At 40.3% G+C, this 18,468-nt stretch overlaps 1 protein-coding gene across 2 annotated transcripts in view; it reads left to right on the forward strand.

Moving 5' to 3' along the window:
- Positions 1 to 18,468, forward strand: part of LOC131125738 (ephrin type-B receptor 1-B) — a 169,708-nt gene that overhangs the window by 116,240 nt on the left and 35,000 nt on the right. For both annotated transcript variants that reach the window (XM_058067568.1, XM_058067569.1), the window contains exons 6-7: positions 6,453 to 6,577; positions 17,028 to 17,190. In XM_058067568.1, coding sequence (XP_057923551.1) covers positions 6,453 to 6,577; positions 17,028 to 17,190 — 288 coding nt within the window. The remainder of the gene's footprint in view (positions 1 to 6,452; positions 6,578 to 17,027; positions 17,191 to 18,468) is intronic.

Genomic DNA, 18,468 nt, shown 5'->3' on the forward strand with positions numbered 1-18,468 from the left:
AAAAAACAAAAATATTCTTTGAAATATCTCAAATTAAATAATCAGTCTTACTACTTCCCTTTTGTCACTGCTATCCCAACTACAGTGTTTTACAGTGGTTGGTACCATCATTCTTTTTAAGGTTTGACATTGTGTTGTACTGCAGTTAGTTCAATCAGGGCTGCCGCTAACTTTTATTTTCGTAGCCGATTTGTCTGAAGCTTGTTGTTTTAATTAATCGAGTAATCGGTGAGGCCTGAGACCAACTAAATCAATATGAACCAAATAGAAACAGTTAGTGGTTTGGTCCACAACATATCAGAAAAGATGCAAAAATGTTTTCCAAAGACAAAAATGATGTTTGTGGATATCTGAACACAAACGTAATAGGCCTGCTTTCATGAATGTCGATTAAATTGTCGATTAAATGACTCGATTAATTGACTCTTCAATTAATCGAGTCATTGTTGCAGCTCTATGTTCAATTGATCATCCTTACTGAAAAATTACCTGGCACAGACTGTATTCACAACTTTTGTAGCACTGAACAAGGAAGGGGCGGCACGGCGGTCGAGTGGTTAGCGCGCAGACCTCACAGCTAGGAGACCATGGTTCAATTCCACCCTCGGCCATCTCTGTGTGGAGTTTGCATGTTCTCCGCGTGCATGTGTGGGTTTTCTCCGGGTACTCCGGTTTCCTCCCACATTCCAAAAACATGCTAGGTTAATTGGCCACTCCAAATTGTCCATAGGTATGAATGTGAGTGTGAATGGTTGTTTGTCTATATGTGCCCTGTGATTGGCTGGCGACCAGTCCAGGGTGTACCCCTCCTCTCGCCCGAAGACAGCTGGGATAGGCTCCAGCACCCCCGCGACCCTCGTGAGGAAAAAGCGGTAGAAAATGAATGAATGAATGAACAATGAAGCATTTGTTGAAAAGCAGCTAGCTAAAGTTTAATGTGTGTCAAATTTTGAATGCTATTATGTTATAAATAGAAGCTTCCAATACTTGTTTCCTACTACCCACAAACAATGACAGGTGATAGAAGATGGTATATATTTTGAGACGACCTCAAAAGAGATAGATTTCTGCATTGTCATAAGTTTGTTATTGTAAGTGACAGACCTGGGACCAGTCACCGTGTGTGACCTGCCGGTCACTAAGGAGGCCACGTCGGTTAGAAACATGAGTAGACACGGGAGGAAAAGGGGGAGGTGAAGGGGAATTAATCAAGCAACTGAGAAGCAACAGAGAGAGTTTAAGAGATGTAGCGAGAATGACTGCAGAGGCCAACTAAAACGCCCTCGAGCCCACCCTGTGTCTGGAAGGAAAAACTGATCAATTGTGTGATTTAGGAGTCCATTCACTGTGCCTGTGGTTTCCAGGACAGATACCGCACATATACCACTATTTGTAAGTATATACGTAGTTGTTAACATTTTACTTCTCTTTTACTTCTAAATCTAGTCCCATAATTGTTTTTGACTCCATTAGATCACAAAGCTATCGCTATCATTGCATATCAAGATTTGGCCAGACCTGATTCACACACAAATGTTTTTCTTTCTGACTATTGCGCCATGCTCCATATTTGTCTGAACTTATTGGCATCCTAACCTACATTGTGAGCCAACAATCCATCAGCCCCAAGTTGCCAAACATATCTACAAACATTCATCCATGCGGCTGTTCTTTCTGAAGAGCTAGTCCATCACAATGTAAACATCGCTGTCTTCCACCTTCTTAGCGCAAAAGAATCTTATTCGCAAGACACTAAAAGGTGACACGCTTGGACTGAAATCCAAACATTGAGAGGCATTCAAAAGATCTGCACTCTCTCCGGGTTTGAGAGTGACACAAGATGTTATGTATACCTGTCAGTGAAGGCACCACTCTGTCTTTTCAGTTTGCAGTCTATTTGTTCTGGTTTTTTTCCCCCCTGGCAGCGTTGGATCAGAGCAGCTTTGGATCAAGTTTCATCATCTGCCTTACACAAGGGTGCCGGGTTTTTTACGTTTGATGTTGGTTGCCAAAAATGTCCCCATTGAAGAGTCTTAAGAAGTAGGGTAATGTTCAGGTCTTCCTGGTTTTATGTGATCTCGCTGAGCGGTTCACACTGTATACAGTACAATAATGTTGAAAGTGGTCTTCCCCAACGTAGTTATGGTGAATGTGGCCATTATATTTATGGGATATACAGTCATCCTTTGTTTATCATAGTTAATTGGTTCCTGACCCGACCATGAGAAGTGAATTTCCATGGATTCCGTATTTATAAATTGACTATTTTAGTAGTTAGTGTTTTCAACACTATTAGAGCCCTCTAGGCATAAACTTAACACCCCTATAGTCACTATATGCAATTGTATTACACAAAATAGTAGACATAATAAAGTTCATAAACCATTTAAGGCTGCGGGTGTGTGTTGCTCTAAATGTTTCTCCTTGGGGAACTGAGACATAACTGACAGGAATTGGCGTCGGGGCTCAGGGTTGACTTTCAGCTTTGCGTGGTTTACGGCCCCAAAAGTAGCCCATATTTTTGTTAGGGTTTATTGTGCCTGTTGTGAGCAAATTTAAACCAGCAATAAAAACCTGTGGCACGGCGGTCGAGTGGTTAGCACGCAGACCTCACAGCTAGGAGGACCAGGGTTCAATTCCACCCTCGGCCATCTCTGTGTGGACTTTGCATGTTCTCCCCGTGCATGCGTGAGTTTTCTCCGGGTACTCCGGTTTCCTGCAAATTGTCCATAGGTATGAATGTGAGTGTGAATGGTTGTTTGTCTATATGTGCCCTGTGATTGGCGGGCGAGCCAGTGTACCCCGCCTCTTGCCCAAAGACAGCTGGGATAGGCTCCAGCACCCCCCGCGACCCTCGTGCGGAAAAAGCGGTAGAAAATGAATGAATGAATAAAATCCTGTTGTTTTGGCAATCAAGTCACACTAACACTACTGACACTTATTGACCAGTGACCATCTTTGAATGCATCTTTTGAATATATTTATATTTATATTTTAGTTCATTTAGTAGTTTTTGTGCTTGGAAATGTAAGTAAAAATAAGTAGAAAAGTATGTAACATCTTAAACATACATAATTTTGACTAATGGGTCGTATTGAAGCACAAAACAGAATGATTTATTAAATATAATATACTGTATTTTTTAGAGTGACTATGAAATTTGAAGTACAAAATGGCAAGGGACGACTGAAAATATTTACACATAGAAAATATATATTTTCATCATTTCTTCCATTCCCTGTCGCTCTTGCTTCCCCCCCCCCTCTTCTTTCTGTCATAGCTGGACACTGAGCGGCTTTGACTTTGATTAATGGTGAGCCAAGGTTTGTATTAAAAGCCAGGGGCAGCAAGTTGGGCCAGATAAAAAGTAGAGCACCGGAGGAATGGTTGGGAGGGGGCGTGGAAAGAAGCTCACAGGGCACAGTCACCAATCATTGTCAGCATCACTGTCCCTGGGTGACAGTGGGGGGACACACTTGGAGGGGGACACTGGTGCTTCATTAGGCAGAACCTCACCCTGAACGCAGACGTATTGGCGCTTTGTACACAGGAGAGCAGAACTATATAGATTCAAATTCAAAATTCTGAATCTGATGATGTAAAAAAAAGTACAGTAGGTCATAGCATTTTATTGTTACGTGGCGTTTTGCACAAGTACAATCCCAAACCCTTTTTCCCGCTGCAGGAATTTCAACATGGAATGCACCTCTCCCGTGGTCTGTCAAGAACAGCATGTGCCTGCGGTCGGTATTTGATAATGCAGCCCAGGTAGCCCAACCTAACCCTGTTTATTGGAGCGTGAAGCAGCCTGAGAGGCTGAAGTGCAGGAAGGTGACGCTCTGCTCACACTCTCTGTCGAGGGGTGGAGGGCGACAAGAGCCAAGGGAGGCAGATGTCACAGAATCCCTTGACATCTACAAGATAAACACAACCCAAATATTTGTTTACATTTGCATTTTTGCAGTGTTAGCCAGCACTTCAATATACTTCAAAATATTTACACCAATTAAAGCGATATAATAGGTCATTTAATTCTAATGATTGTAAGTAAAGATAAGCAAAGAAGTAGTAGTTAATTTTCTTTTTCAGAACTGTGACTGCTCTATGTGGGTGAAGAAATGGAATAGAAATAGAGCAACTACTCAGGAAGTCGATAAAAAGAAACATTAAGTTGAAAGAGGATGCCATTTGCGGTCTTTTGAGTAAGAGAAGACACTTACAGAAAGATAGCAAGTGGAAGCCAATGACAAGGCCTTTAACAGCAAGCAGACAGGCGAAGAGTCAAGTGACTGAATATAGAGCATGAACTTTTATGGCTAAAGAAGTGGAGTGGAGATTTTCTTCCATACAAACACTGACAAGTTCAACTCAATATGAAATACTTTTTTTTTTCTTTTAATCAAACTGACTTGTAAGGTCACAAGTTGCGTTGATGATGAATAGGTTTTTGGAGGATTTACTGAAATCCACCAAAATTACCCTTTGGCACACTTTTATGGTATTTATGGTAATTGTCAAGCTGATGCAAATAGCTTCCTGCTTTTCAAGACCAATGCCAATAACCGATAACTTTATATTACTGCAGTTGCCCCTGCAGAAATAAATTAATGAATTAATAAATGATGGCTATTTCGGGGTAGATTATGGTCTAGTCAAAACATTGAAATATGAGCGGTATGTAATATTCTGGTCACTAGGTGGTAGTAATGACACAAAACATTGATCAGACATTACCTTACATTACATTACCTTAACACTGCATGAAGTAATGAAGTCGACCATGCCATGCCTCACACAATAGAGAGAAAAAGGTTACCCTCCCATCCTGTGTGGAAGTGGTATGTTTTAGGCTTGTTACATTTAGAAGAAATACCTTTTGAGACTAAATGGGAGATATTTGCTAGCTTGGTAGCTAGCAGGCCTGCAGCATAAGAGTTGCAATGTGGTGTAAGCAATGAATAGGAGTGTAAAGATGGCTATATTATTATTATTATTTCATGTCTAGAGGTCTGTAATAATGTTAAAAACTATATTTAGAAAGTCATAAATAGGTTTTCAATGCTCTGACTGCAAAAATATTTTATTTATTAACATTGAACCCTATATTGCAGAAATTAATTTAACACAGTCAAAGCTGTTTTTTTTTATTTTATCAGATTTATTGGAAGAGCATCATAACTCCTCATATCGACCCGATAATTAATATAATATTTATTAACTCATTCGCTGCCAGCCATTTCCAGAGAAGAGAGCTCCATGCTGCCAGTTTGGGGGCATTTTTGCTGAACTTTCAATACCCAATATCAACATCTGTGAATATGTAACAGATATATTACGTTTTTTTTTGCTCCATAGAGATTATGTCTCCTTTTTTCCTCTGTGCTTCTCTGTGCTGTTCCCTGCCCGGATCTGCTACCTGACCACCCCCCCCTCACTCTGCTGCAGCAAAGATTACGAGATGTCATATTTATGTTCATATACATTGACAGTTACAAGTGACCCTATGCAGGCAGTCATAACTGTAAATTGGCCCTCAATGAAAACGAGTTTGACACCCCTGCACACTGAAGTAGTGGTTTATTTAGATGAAATGGAAGAACATCCCATGGTAGTTATAGTCCCACCAATGATACCTGCTATGTTTATGATTTCTATTGCGCTTATACTGCAATTCTCTCTTGGTAAGTCTGTGACATTTAGGAACCTGACAACCTGGCTAGATTGTGTATTAGCAGCAAATGAACCCCCCCAAAGAAAAGAACCCAGGAAATGTATTTTTGTCTAGTTTGTTTAACTCCTTTGATGCTTCTGTCAGCCATGACAAGGCAGGGACTGACTCTGTAAATGTCACAAGTGTGAATGTCTGCCAAGAGATAAAGACGGAGTAATTCATTCTGCTGTGGCATATGACACCCAGTTCCGGTCCAAAAGAAAGAAAATTGGTCTAAATCAATATATTTGAAAACAAATGTGAAATGGTTCTGTCTCCCAGTTAGAACTACAACTTAGTACCTCCAATCCAAGTCAGACATGGATTATATATTTGAAGTTTTAGTATAAGTTTCATTAGTAGTTCTCTGATTGTGATGCATGAAATGCATCCTAGAATTTATATTTATTTCATTTTATATGAAATTATTTATGGTGTAATAAAATGTTATTAAATTAATGAGCTGTCCTGCAGTAGTATGTTCATTTTGTGATAACATAATACCTTCACTTCCACGTAAAGCTTACTTTTGTGGCTCAAATTAAGTGACTGGCCTGCTGCCCTGCACGTGTAATCCAAGCTCCTTCGTAGTGGCTGTGTGATTACCGGCCAATTAAAGCAGACTGATTGTATCAGACAGTGTTTGCAAAAGTTGGATACAGTACTTCCTGTTACCAGAAATATCTGGTTTGATGGGGAAGCTCACAAAAAGTTTAACTTTTTTTTTTTTTTTTCCCTAAAGCTCCTTCCATCGTTCCCATCATGCACCAGATCAGCTCCACTATGAATAGCTTCACACTGTCATGGCCGCAACCAGAACAGCCCAATGGTATCATACTGGACTATGAGCTCCGTTACCATGAGAAGGTAAGATACTTCTTTCAATACATGTGAAATGTGTCATTGGCTCTTTAGTACAAAAGTACTGCATTCTATCTTTATTGAATCCATCGTAATGTCCTCAACATGGACTCTTAAGGATCTACTACAAAAAACACGAGTCAAATCTGCAGTTTTTCAGGATGTACTATGAAATTGAAGATGCTTTAAATCACATGTGGTGCTGTTTTTAAGGGTATATATATATATATATATATATATATATATATATATATATATATATATATATATATATATATATATATATATATATATATATATATATATATATATATACACATTATATATTCTATATTATCAGTGGTCATCAACCATTGTGGGCCCACAGACTGGCAGACGTTCGCTCAAGCAAATATACAACATTATAGTGATGTAATGCATATTTATTTATTATGTTCTGTGTTGTCACTCTTCTGGTCTGTCCCTGCACACAACCAAGGATCAAATCAGGGTCCACCTTGAGTGTTTCAAGCGCGCTAGCCATCAAGCTAAAAGCCCAAGCTGTCAACTTGATGTCTAGTGTGACTTTTAAAGCGTCAGGAAGTGAAGTTTACAATGTATTCTCACACAGACGTGCACAATATCAGATTAAAAGCACAAAATGAATACAGACTCACCATTGGTACGAGGCTGGAGTTGTTTTTTCTTATAATGTAATATTGTTTGGTGTGTTAATTGACTCAAGGTTGAGCACTGAGCAAATATTCACATTAGAACTCAAACCTTAGCTTTATGCAATCACACACAGCATCAGCATAAGGATATCGTGGAAAAACACCATATGTGTAGAAGACCTCATTCTCAACCAACCTTGTTCAAGCTGTTCTGCTGTGGTCGAAACTGTGCTGCCCTGCCTTTATTTCTCAGTCTCATCATCTTATCTACACATTGAGCTTCCAATATCACAGAGGGGTTTAAGGTCATATAGTTCCACACTGAATCAATGCCATCAGTGCGTGTCCTCTTACACATCAACCAAAAATCTTACTGGACATCTGCGAGCGGTGTCTCGCATATTGGTAATATGTTCTATCGCTGTGTTTGCTGCCTCTCCTCCGACTGTTATTGGGTTTCTGCTGCAGATGAAGCAAATATGTTGACCTGTGCTCTCACCCTGCTGTGAAAATGCATTGCGTCTGAGGAGTGTATCACATCGATCCGTCTGCTCCCACCCTTCACACACACACACACACACACACACACAATGTGTCTGCTTTATTAAGTTGCCAGCCTAACCCCTTGGAGCCTATACTGCTTCTGTATTGACCTGTAGCCTTTTCCCATGGCTTTGGATATAACGATACCAAGAGATCAAAGCCTCAGTCTTTTTGTTTTTTTTTTTGTCCTCTTAAAGCTGATCAATAGGTGGTGCCATGTTGGTCATGCACTTTTGCTTTTTACGAGATTGGGTGAGTTTCATCCTTCACGTCCTGAATAATAGATATAAAGCTATTGAGAGAGTAGATGTATAAGTGAATTATTTATTTCAAACTAATTTTTGCATATGTTCATGGATCAATATTTGCAACGCCACCTTAAAATGCATTGGGTTTTTTGTTTGTTTGTTTGTTTTTTTTTACCATTGTTTAGTCAGCTAATATAAGTCCTTTATTTTTGGCTTATTCTGTATTACTGGATAGGCTATATACAATCGCTATTAACTTTACTATTACTCATGCTTATATTTGTTTCCGCCTCAGAATTGTTAACTTGATTGATCGGGGTGTCCAAAGTGTGTCCTGTGGGCTTTTGCAACCTGGACCTTTGATTTTTATTGGCCCGCGGCACATTGTAGAAATGAAACTCAACCTGAAACCACAGTAAAAATAGGGAAAATAGAACAGAAAGGCAAAATGTAAGCAAGATGCCTTTTCAGACATGTTGAATTGAGCAAGTGTAAATGTGATGCACTTGTTAAACACGTTAAAAAAAACTATGCCTTGTATCCTTTATGTCATGAAAAGATCCCAATCGTAAAAGACTTGAGGAAGCTTATCTTTGAGACTCAGCTCAGTGTCATGTAAATAGCAATCATACAAGCTCCTAGTTCATGAATATCAATGAAACCTAATCCTATTGATGTTTATGTTGCACGTCCTCCTGCAAATAGATGAGTGTAACCGCAAATTAAAGTCTAATCACTAGGGACAGGATTGTATGGAGTTCATGCAGGTAAACACACAGCTCGACAATAGTTTGCATTCATTTCCATTCGATGATAATTTCTTTTAGAAAGAATGTAATGGCAGTGATGTGGTAGCGAGATCTACTTGGACAACACCTTTGTGTTATTCAAGTTAACTTTTGAATTCAGTAGTGTTTCTCCCCTTCATTATCAAAGTGCTGGCATTTGATAACAAAGGTGTGGGCTGTGGGCTGGGGAGCAGGGGAAAAACTGTTTCAGTTAGCAAAGAACTACGGTATCACCCACTGATGACATCATAGTCAGGAGACAGAGCTGACTTCTAGGTATTAGCAAGTTGCCTGCAAGGGCATTTTGTGACAAAATACACTAAGAACACAGTTGGGCTCATGCAGTGTATTAATAACACAACAAAATTAGTGCCATATTGTATACTAACCAGAAAATGTACACAAATTACGGAAAAAAAATGCCATAGAGTTTAAAAAAAAAACACACACACTAACCAGAGGCCTTCTGTTCTGTGCATCTTAGCAGTCTTGCAGTTCCACTGTTTGTTGTTTTTGGGTGTGATTGTCCCAGCATTCCTTGCACAGTCAGGGAACACAAAAGTTGCCTGCCTGCAAACTCTCTTTCTTGCTAATTCAAACTTCTCCTGTCACACCTTTTTTTGTTGTGAATTCCACTTATTTGTATAACACGCCATCTTTTTTTCTGACTCGTTGTAAACTTGAAAAAAGAATGGGACTGGAAAACAGTTTGACAATGCCCCATTTATAAGATATATATCTTATATAGTTGGTCTATATGTGCCCTGTGATTGGCTGGTGACCAGTCCAGGGTGTACCCCACCTCTCGCCCGAAGACAGGATAAGCGGTAGAAAATGAATGAATGAATATCTTGTATAAATATACGATTATGCAAAATATACTGTAGAATCCTCTAGAATGCAGCAAAACTGTCTAAAAAACTGTCAAATTACAATGTCAAAGTAAGAATCATTAAAAAAAAAAAAACAATGAAAATGTTTCATGAACATGTTTTATATACCATATCAAAGATGGCTTCTTACGGCTAGCTAAAAGATACCCAGTCACAAAATAGCTAAATACATTTAACAAGGAATTTGGCCATGATACGAGTCATTTTGGGATTACCATACGTACTTATGCACATATGTACTGTGCAACTTCTAGGAAATCAAGTGGGTATTCCAAGTGTTATTAATATAGCGTCAGGCTGCTGAATCAAACAGCTGACTGGGAAATTTGAGTGCAAAAAGAAACATTGTGTAAAAGTTGACTTTTAAAAAAGGTAGTCAGAAATTCTGCCAGCACGTTGGCAAATGCTTCACCCGCATTCTTTATGGAGTTTATCTTCACATGCAAAATAAGACATGAGTAATATACATAACACACAGCAAATGTTTTACAGCACTACATAAGGTTGTCCTTCGTTTGTAGCAGTTAATTGGTTTCAGACCCGACTGTGATAATTTAATTTTTTTGAAAACCTGTTTCTTACTTTCTACATATGTTTTTTTAAACATTATTAGAGCCATGTAGACATGAAATAACAGCCTTATTGTCACCGTTGTATTCCTATTATTCTTTGTTAACACTACACACTAATGTGCAGTCACGGTGGAGAAGATGGACAAAGTAAGAAGCCAAAAACATACCACTTCCACACGGAAGGGGAGAACTTGTTTTCACACTTTCATGTCATGTCTTTGACTCCATGCACTATTATGGTGATTCTAAGGTAACGTCTCATCAGTGTAACACTACTAGTGACCAGAATACTACATACAACTTGTCCGACCAAATTTTATAGGCCATAGTCAACCACAAAACAGCGATCATTTATCAAGTCATTTTTTTAAAACATCAACAACCGGACTGTGTATTACCGATAATTAGTCTCATCTTCAGCAGTACTTAGCATCAATGCATATTGTATAAAATAATGTCAAATTGTATGGAAAAAAATGCATATACTGTATAAATACATGTTCCACCACCACATAAACCTTTCACTCACCAATGACAGTGTTTACTGAGCAATCAGTTCACTGTGTAAACTGAATGCAGTAACAAGGCATGTATTAGTGTTACCAGATGTCATGTTAATATTTCTCCAAACTAAAATGAAGGATCCAGTCCACCAGTCATAGGTGGTTTACAGTATATGCAGCCTTGGCATGGAGGAATGGTGGCGCGATGTGATAGCAATGACCCCAAAAGGACGCCATCTTCCTCAAGCAACCTTATCATTGTAAATCAGCTCAGCATGCTGTAAATTGAGCAGCTAAATAAATTAGAAATTTGTGAGAGGAAAAAGTGGAATACCATACTCCTCTTTCCATTCTACCCTCCACCTTTTACTCTTATTTTCCTCTGAAATTTTTGTGAGGGTGGAAATAACAGAGCATAGCGAAGGTCAGGCCCTCCATTAAGGCTGGAGCAGAGCAGCCACTCGCTACGGTCACACATGCTCCTGTGGTGGGGGGTGCGGGGTTAGGATGACAGCAGCAATATATGACATTTAATAGCAGAAGAAGAAGTTTTTTTTCCCTCTCCAGTTCTGAACCATTGGCCCAACTCCACAACTCTGAAAATCGTACTTTTGCTTTCCATGCAATTATCAGCTTCTCAAAAGAAAACCTAGAAAGATGTATTTATTATTCTTCCCTGCTGGCCGTCCGAGCAGCCCACAGCACTTTTAGTAGACACACAGATGTTGTACAGACAACTTTTTAGATGTTAAATCCAACCTTTGAAAAGCAGGGATTCACGTTCCTTCCACCAGACACTTCTTTCTTCTTTCCATCTTTTTGTTTCCTCACCCCGCAAGCTTGTCATTCTCCAGGTATGGAGACGACCGAATATAATGCTCCGCCATCCCAAAGGAAATGACTGTGGCAAGAAGAAAAACGACTTGCGAACTCATTCAGGAAGGATTTTATTTTACCCCTGTCTTACCGCAACATCAAGAATGGTGTCCTGGCAGGACCTGGGGAATGGAAAGATCAGATCTATTTCATTTTTGACATATTTAGATCTCATTCGGTGTTCTGTCATTATTTTATTTATGTGTCAAGAAGATTGAATACGATCTCTTCTTCTCGTATGTGTCAGTAACTGGAAGAAAAGCTCTGACTTGCTTGCAATGAAATTGCATGCATGGCATCATGCATGAACACAGTTCATCTATTATTATCAGTTTGTATGTAAAGTGCAAGAATAATTGTATGAGACCTGTGTGGATTGAAAAATGGCGAAGTGTGGATCAGTGTTGTTTAATTAGATCATTAATTATGTCTAGCTTGGACATTGTAGATGCTGTTTCGGCCACTGACTAACAAAATACTAAAATACTAAATACTAGTTTGATTTTCATTCATTCATTCATTTTCTGCCGCTTTTCCTCACGAGGGTCGCGGGGGTGCTGGAGCCTATCCCAGCTGTCTTCGGGCGAGAGGCGAGGTACACCGTGGACTGGTGGCCAGCCAATCACAGGGCACATATAGACAAACAACCATTCACACTCACATTCATACCTATGGACAATTTGGAGTCACCAATTAACCTAGCATGTTTTTGGAATGTGGGAGGAAACCGGAGTACCCGTAGAAAACCCACGCATGCACAGGGAGAACATGCAAACTCCACACAGAGATGGCTGAGGGTGAAGGGTGGAATTGAACCCTGGTCTGCGCGCTAACCACTCGACCGCCGTGATTTTCAGTCTATTTCAATTAATTTTTGAATACAAAAATGCAGTTTTCTTATTAAAATAAGGTTGTTTGATACATCATTCGCCATCACACATTACATGGTAGTACGTAGTTTACATACTCAAAGCAGGAAATGGGTGGAATACAATGTGTACAATATATTGAAAAGCTCTCTATGGAATAGACATCCCCATCTGCAGTGTAATGTATCAACAATGACTTTTTCCCCCACTTCCTCCTGTGAGCAGAGTTCTGGTCACTTTTAGGTGTTTAGCAGCTTCACCAGTAATAGGGCATTTGGTGATTTGCTGCACACATTACTAGCTGATTCTTGATAGCCTGGTCCTAGTTGAATACCATTAACTTGTAAACATCGGCTGCATCTAATTAGCTAGTAGTTAGTTTTTACCTGGGGTGCTGGAACAACAGAACTCTTCAAAACATGTTTCTTCCTTTGTCACACAACGCCGTCCTGGTTCCACTTGAGAGCCAGTATGGCAAGAAGCCAAAGTTTCCGAATCGGAATGTTTGTGACAGGAAAGATGGAATACAGTGTTATCTCACTCTATCATTCATCTTTCGTAGATTTTATTACAGCATATGAACACTGTTACAGGGTGAGCCTGGCCCTTTAAGAAGAATTCCATTATATGAAGTTGAGTGTCTCTCTCTTCTCTCTCGTCTGCCTGCTCTGCCAATTTCTTCTTTGTTACTTAGTCTCCTTCGTGCTGCCGGGCTGCGTCTTGTGTGTCATCACTAGCTTGCTTGCTTTCTCGCTTGCAGTCTTTGTATGTTTGCAAGTGTCTTCCCGACAAAACCCACAACGTCGACAGAATGTTACGTGCCCAAAAGGCAGAGGAGGACACTAACCATTGGACAAAAAGTTGGACCTCTGGACATGCTGAAAAAATGTCGTTATGGCTGTTATAGTATGGCTGTACAGCGCCATTACAGAATTCTGTAAACAAATCTTTAAGGACTGAAACTGATGCAGTACTACAGCAATATGTTTTAACAAGGATACAAAAAAGATACACGGAAGTCACTTAATAATTTATTTTGTCCAAACTGTTGCAGTGTTAAAATTCTAACTAAGGTTTGAGCTATTTTGAGAGTCTTGAAACAAGAGAGACGTGCAAAAATATAATTGCCTGATTTGAGAAAAGGATATAAAGTGTATAGTGACAGGTTTTAAGACTTAATAATAGATATATAGATTATATATAGATTATATATAATATATTGATATATAGATTATATATATATATATATATATATAGATATATAGATTATTATATAGACATATAATAATTGTAACTGTAATGGGAATGTCATACTTCATGTAAAAACTACTAAATACTTCAAAATCCAAACTATTCCTTTAATATAACTTAAGTATGTTCAAAATAAACTAAACCATTAGCCATTGATAAAACATTATGTTTTACTTTAGATATCAAAATATGCATTTAAGTCATAAATACAGTAATTTTTGGCAGCGACATTGTGTCAAAATCTTCTCTGTTATACAGTAACTGCACCCCTCCCCATGTGTGAGTGAGACTGCGTGTCCGTGTGTGTGCTTGCCTGTGAGGTGGACACATGGTACCCCACCATGTCTGTCTGGGTGCCAAGTGGCCATGCTGTCCATTTTGCACAGTTGGCATTTTAGTAAAGCATGCAAACACACACACACACACACACACACACACAATCCATGTTAATTATAATGCTGTTCCAGGTTTGTAGACAATAGTTTCTTGCCGAAACTAAGGGGGAGAAATGGAAGAAAGGAAGTGAGTCCTTCACATTTGGTAGAGAAAACAGGCCATCACTAATTTGATGTGTTGCTGCCAAGCAAAGTGCAACTATTGGAGCATCTCAGTGAAAAGATAACAATGGGCCTAATGAACTGTGTCCAAATTTGACCACCATTACTACCTTTATGTGTATCCACATAGCCAGGTAGGTGTGACATTAAAGTGTCCATAACTACTTCATTTTAGGCAGGCATTTTGTCAAGTTTGTCGAAAATATCTTTGGTTCAGACGCCAAATTTCCACACAAGGCTTGAAGCGCATGAGTGAACAAGTCAGGGTGTGGTCCTCCTAATCCCACCGATTGGCTGCAACTTCTGTCCCATAAAATTATCCAAGTAGTTGAATGACACATTTTCCTAAAGTGGCAGATGTTTGTGTGTGTGTGTAATCCCCATTTGACTGGCAGTGTGAAAGGGCCATTCCAAGCTGGTGCACCCACAAGGGATGTTCCCCCCCATTGGATGTTTGCCATCTGTCTGGTCACCTGTCCTCTTCAACAGATGGGGGCGTGGTTCCGTTGAGCTGCAGAGTGACCGACTGTGGGAGTGGGCTTAATCCTGACCCCCAAAGTGGGTCTATGTGCACTCAGTCATGACCTAAAGCAGACAACCTAGTGACCGGGTCGCCATTCTCAGGGGGATGTTGTGTCTGCTTCCTAGTTAGCTGCTAAAGGAGATGTGTATGCTGCTCCGTGCCTGCTGACAGATGGTGTGATGTAATGGATTAAAGGTCTAAATAATTAAACCATTAAGTCAGGTACATTCAATTTATAAACACTTCCTTTCTGAAATTTTTGTCTTCATCAAGCCAATAAGAGCAAACTAATGTGATTGTGTGTGATAGGGATGGGGCATAACTATGTTTAGCTCACTGGCAACCGGAATGATGCAATTAAACCAGTCAGACTGGATCTTAATGTTGTTTATAACGTTCCCCCTTCCTTCTTCTTCCGTTGGCTACTTCTTTTTCACTTAGCGTCTCGGTCCTGTGTTGTGAGGGCGGTCATACATGTTTTATAAGACACAGCATATTAAACAGCATTTGGACTCTTTTAACGACACGTTCAACTGCCCCCCAGCAGCTCCTTAGAACAGTACATCTTCATCAAGCTGCCCGCAGCCTGCGGCCAACGGGTGGAGTGTGGTGCACTCTACTTATTTGCAGGCAGAGTTATGAGATCAGTGAACATATACTCGTAAACTCATTGGAATACTTTTTACTTCTACGTTCTGTCAAAAATGACTGATAATAGTTTTTTTTTTTTTTTCATTCATAAATAGCTCCCCCCAACTTCAAACATGATACAGTCGGTCTGGTTATTCGTAACATCTTACATAATCCTCTGTGACCATGCTAGTCGCCTGTTAACAAGGACATTACTCAATCTTCTTGCTGGTCATGCTGGTAACCAGTTTATGCTGTTTTTTCTCAGCACAGCGAAGCCCATCATCTCTTCCACATTTTTTTCCGACAGTTTAGTCGTTATTACTTTGTGTCAGGACAAGAGTGTTTGGACAGTTGCTTTTGGACATTGGATTTCATCCCGCCAACGTGTTTATCACCGATCTTTAACTCATCCATGGGATATCCAGAGTACCGAAGTTTACACACACCAACCAGCTGGGCAGGGGTGCTCGCAAATGATGGCGAGAATGTAAACAAAGGCGAGGAAGGCGCAGAGAAATACGAGCTACACTCAAGCTGACACTGCGTTGACTCCCTAGCGAGCATTTCCCCACTAATTTGCATTTTTTGGTGAAAAAAATTGATGACTTATAGTTCCACATCACCCACAGTAAGACACTTTTGGACTGCAACGTCATCATTTTCACAGAGACGTGCAGAGTATCGGATAATACTGTTACGATATCTCATCGCCACAGACTTCAGGCCGATGGAACAACGACTCTGCCAACTACCATGTTTGTTTGCTAATCTGACTGGTTTAGCCTTTTACTTTAAGGTGAAAAAGTGGCAAATGAGATCTGTTTCTTTGTAAACCCCACATGAACAACCTCTTTGCGATGGAGGCAAGGAAAAACCCCTCTGGGCAAGAAACCTTGAATAGAACCCAGGCTATGTGGGGTGGCCGTCTATCTCAACCGGTTGGATTGAGATGGAAAAATAGAGTACAATTATATAATCGTATGAAAAAGTTTGGGCACCTCTGGTAATTTTCAAGATTTTTCTGTATAAATGACAGTTTGTTATGTTCCATTGCAGGAAAGTAGAGACATGCAACAAAAATTGTAAACTTAAAATATAAATGTGCAGCCTGCTGGATCTATTTTACTTTATGAAACCCAATATGGTTCTTCACCCAATAAAGTGTAGATTGTAAAGCATTACAGATATTTCAGTGGGTTTAATCGGCTATGTGTCATATTCAAGTGCACCCATCTGTACCTCACTCAGTAAACAATGCAAGGACGTCATATTAAACCATATTGCTGTAATTAAAGTGTCTTATAAAGCACATTGGAAAAGACAGAAGCTGCTCTGCAAACTGGTTACTGACTCCGATGTGTCACTTTACAGATTGTGTGAAAGTGTCTTATGTTTTATATGTATAGAACCTCCACATACTTTCGGAGGGCCATGTAGTAGGTATTATACTGAATATTTTATTCAGTTTCTGAAAATTGAAAGGGTGTACCATGATACTAATGTTTTTAATGTATTTATAAATTTTATATGTCCATTCTTGCTTTCAGGACCATGCAGAGATTAACTCCACCATCCTGCGGAGCCAAACTAACACGGTACGCGTGGACGGCCTGCGCTCAGGCACAGTGTACGTGGTGCAGGTGCGGGCACGGACTGTGGCTGGTTTTGGCAAATACAGCAGCAAGATGTGCTTTCAAACACTCACAGATGGTAAGGATGTCCGAGCCAGGAGAAACAGCCCTCTCTCACACATACACACACACGCACACACACACATGGCAACACTTGACGTCTCACATTGTATTTGTTGCTGGAGTATTATTATTAGTTGGTGAGAGCGAGGTGAAATTCCAAGTGTAGTGCCACAACAAAATTAATTCCCTGTGTGTTTGTATGTGTGTGTAGAATGCATATGTGGAAAGAAGGATGCCTTTTGTTTGTGCAACGAACTGTGCTTGACCCAGAATGCTAAGATAATTGGTGTCTCAGCCAGCCATTCTGTTGCTAGAGTGCAGTGATTAGTAGCTGATGGGTTTTTTGTTTTGTTTTGTTTTCGAATGGCAGGTACGGCAAATTATTGGCGGTGGTGGAAGTTAGTTTTATGAACTAGAATGAAAGATGCTGCTGCTGCTAAGTCGAAAAATAACATTGGTGAATAAATCATTGCATATGATAGCAATACTGGCATACCATGCCAACCTCCCTCAGCAGGTCCCCATGACTCACCAAACTCTTCTCGAAGGACCCGTCAAGTTACTCTGTACTCAGCACCCTGGACAGAGATATGTATTCACTTAGCTGCTGTGTCATCCACTGATCCAGTGTCATCCATCCATCCATTCAGTCAGTCAGTCATTTTCTACCGCTTATCCTCATGATGTGAGGGTGCTGGAACCTATCCCAGCTGTCCTCGGGTGAGAGGCGGGGTGCACCCTGGACTGGTCGCTAGCCAATCACAGGGCACATATAGTCAAACAACCTTTCATACTCACATTTGCCAATTAACCTAGTATGTTTTTGGAATGTGGGAGGAAACCGGAGAAAACCCACGCATGCACGGGGAGAATATGCAAACTCCACACAGAGATGGCCGAGAGTGGGATTGAGGTCTGCGCACTAACCACTCGACCGCCGTGCCGCCCCAGTGTCATCCACATATACGTTTTTCAGTTATTTTATTTCATTGGCGACAAAAACACCCGGGTTCGATTCCCTGCTCGGGCATATCTAGAGTTTGCATGTTCTCCCCGTGCATGCGTGGGTTTTCTCCGGGTACTCCGGTTTCCTCCCACATTCCAAAAACATTCTAGGTTAATCGGCGACTCCAAATTGTCCATAGGTATGAATGTGAGTGTGAATGGTTGTTTGTCTATATGTGCCCTGTGATTGGCTGGCGACCAGTCCAGGATGTACCCCGCCTCTGGCCCAAAGACAGCTGGGATAGGCTCCAGCATGCCCACGACCCTAGTGAGGATAAGCGGTATACAA

This window comes from Doryrhamphus excisus, chromosome 3, assembly GCF_030265055.1.
Source record: "Doryrhamphus excisus isolate RoL2022-K1 chromosome 3, RoL_Dexc_1.0, whole genome shotgun sequence".
Lineage (NCBI taxonomy): Eukaryota > Metazoa > Chordata > Actinopteri > Syngnathiformes > Syngnathidae > Doryrhamphus > Doryrhamphus excisus.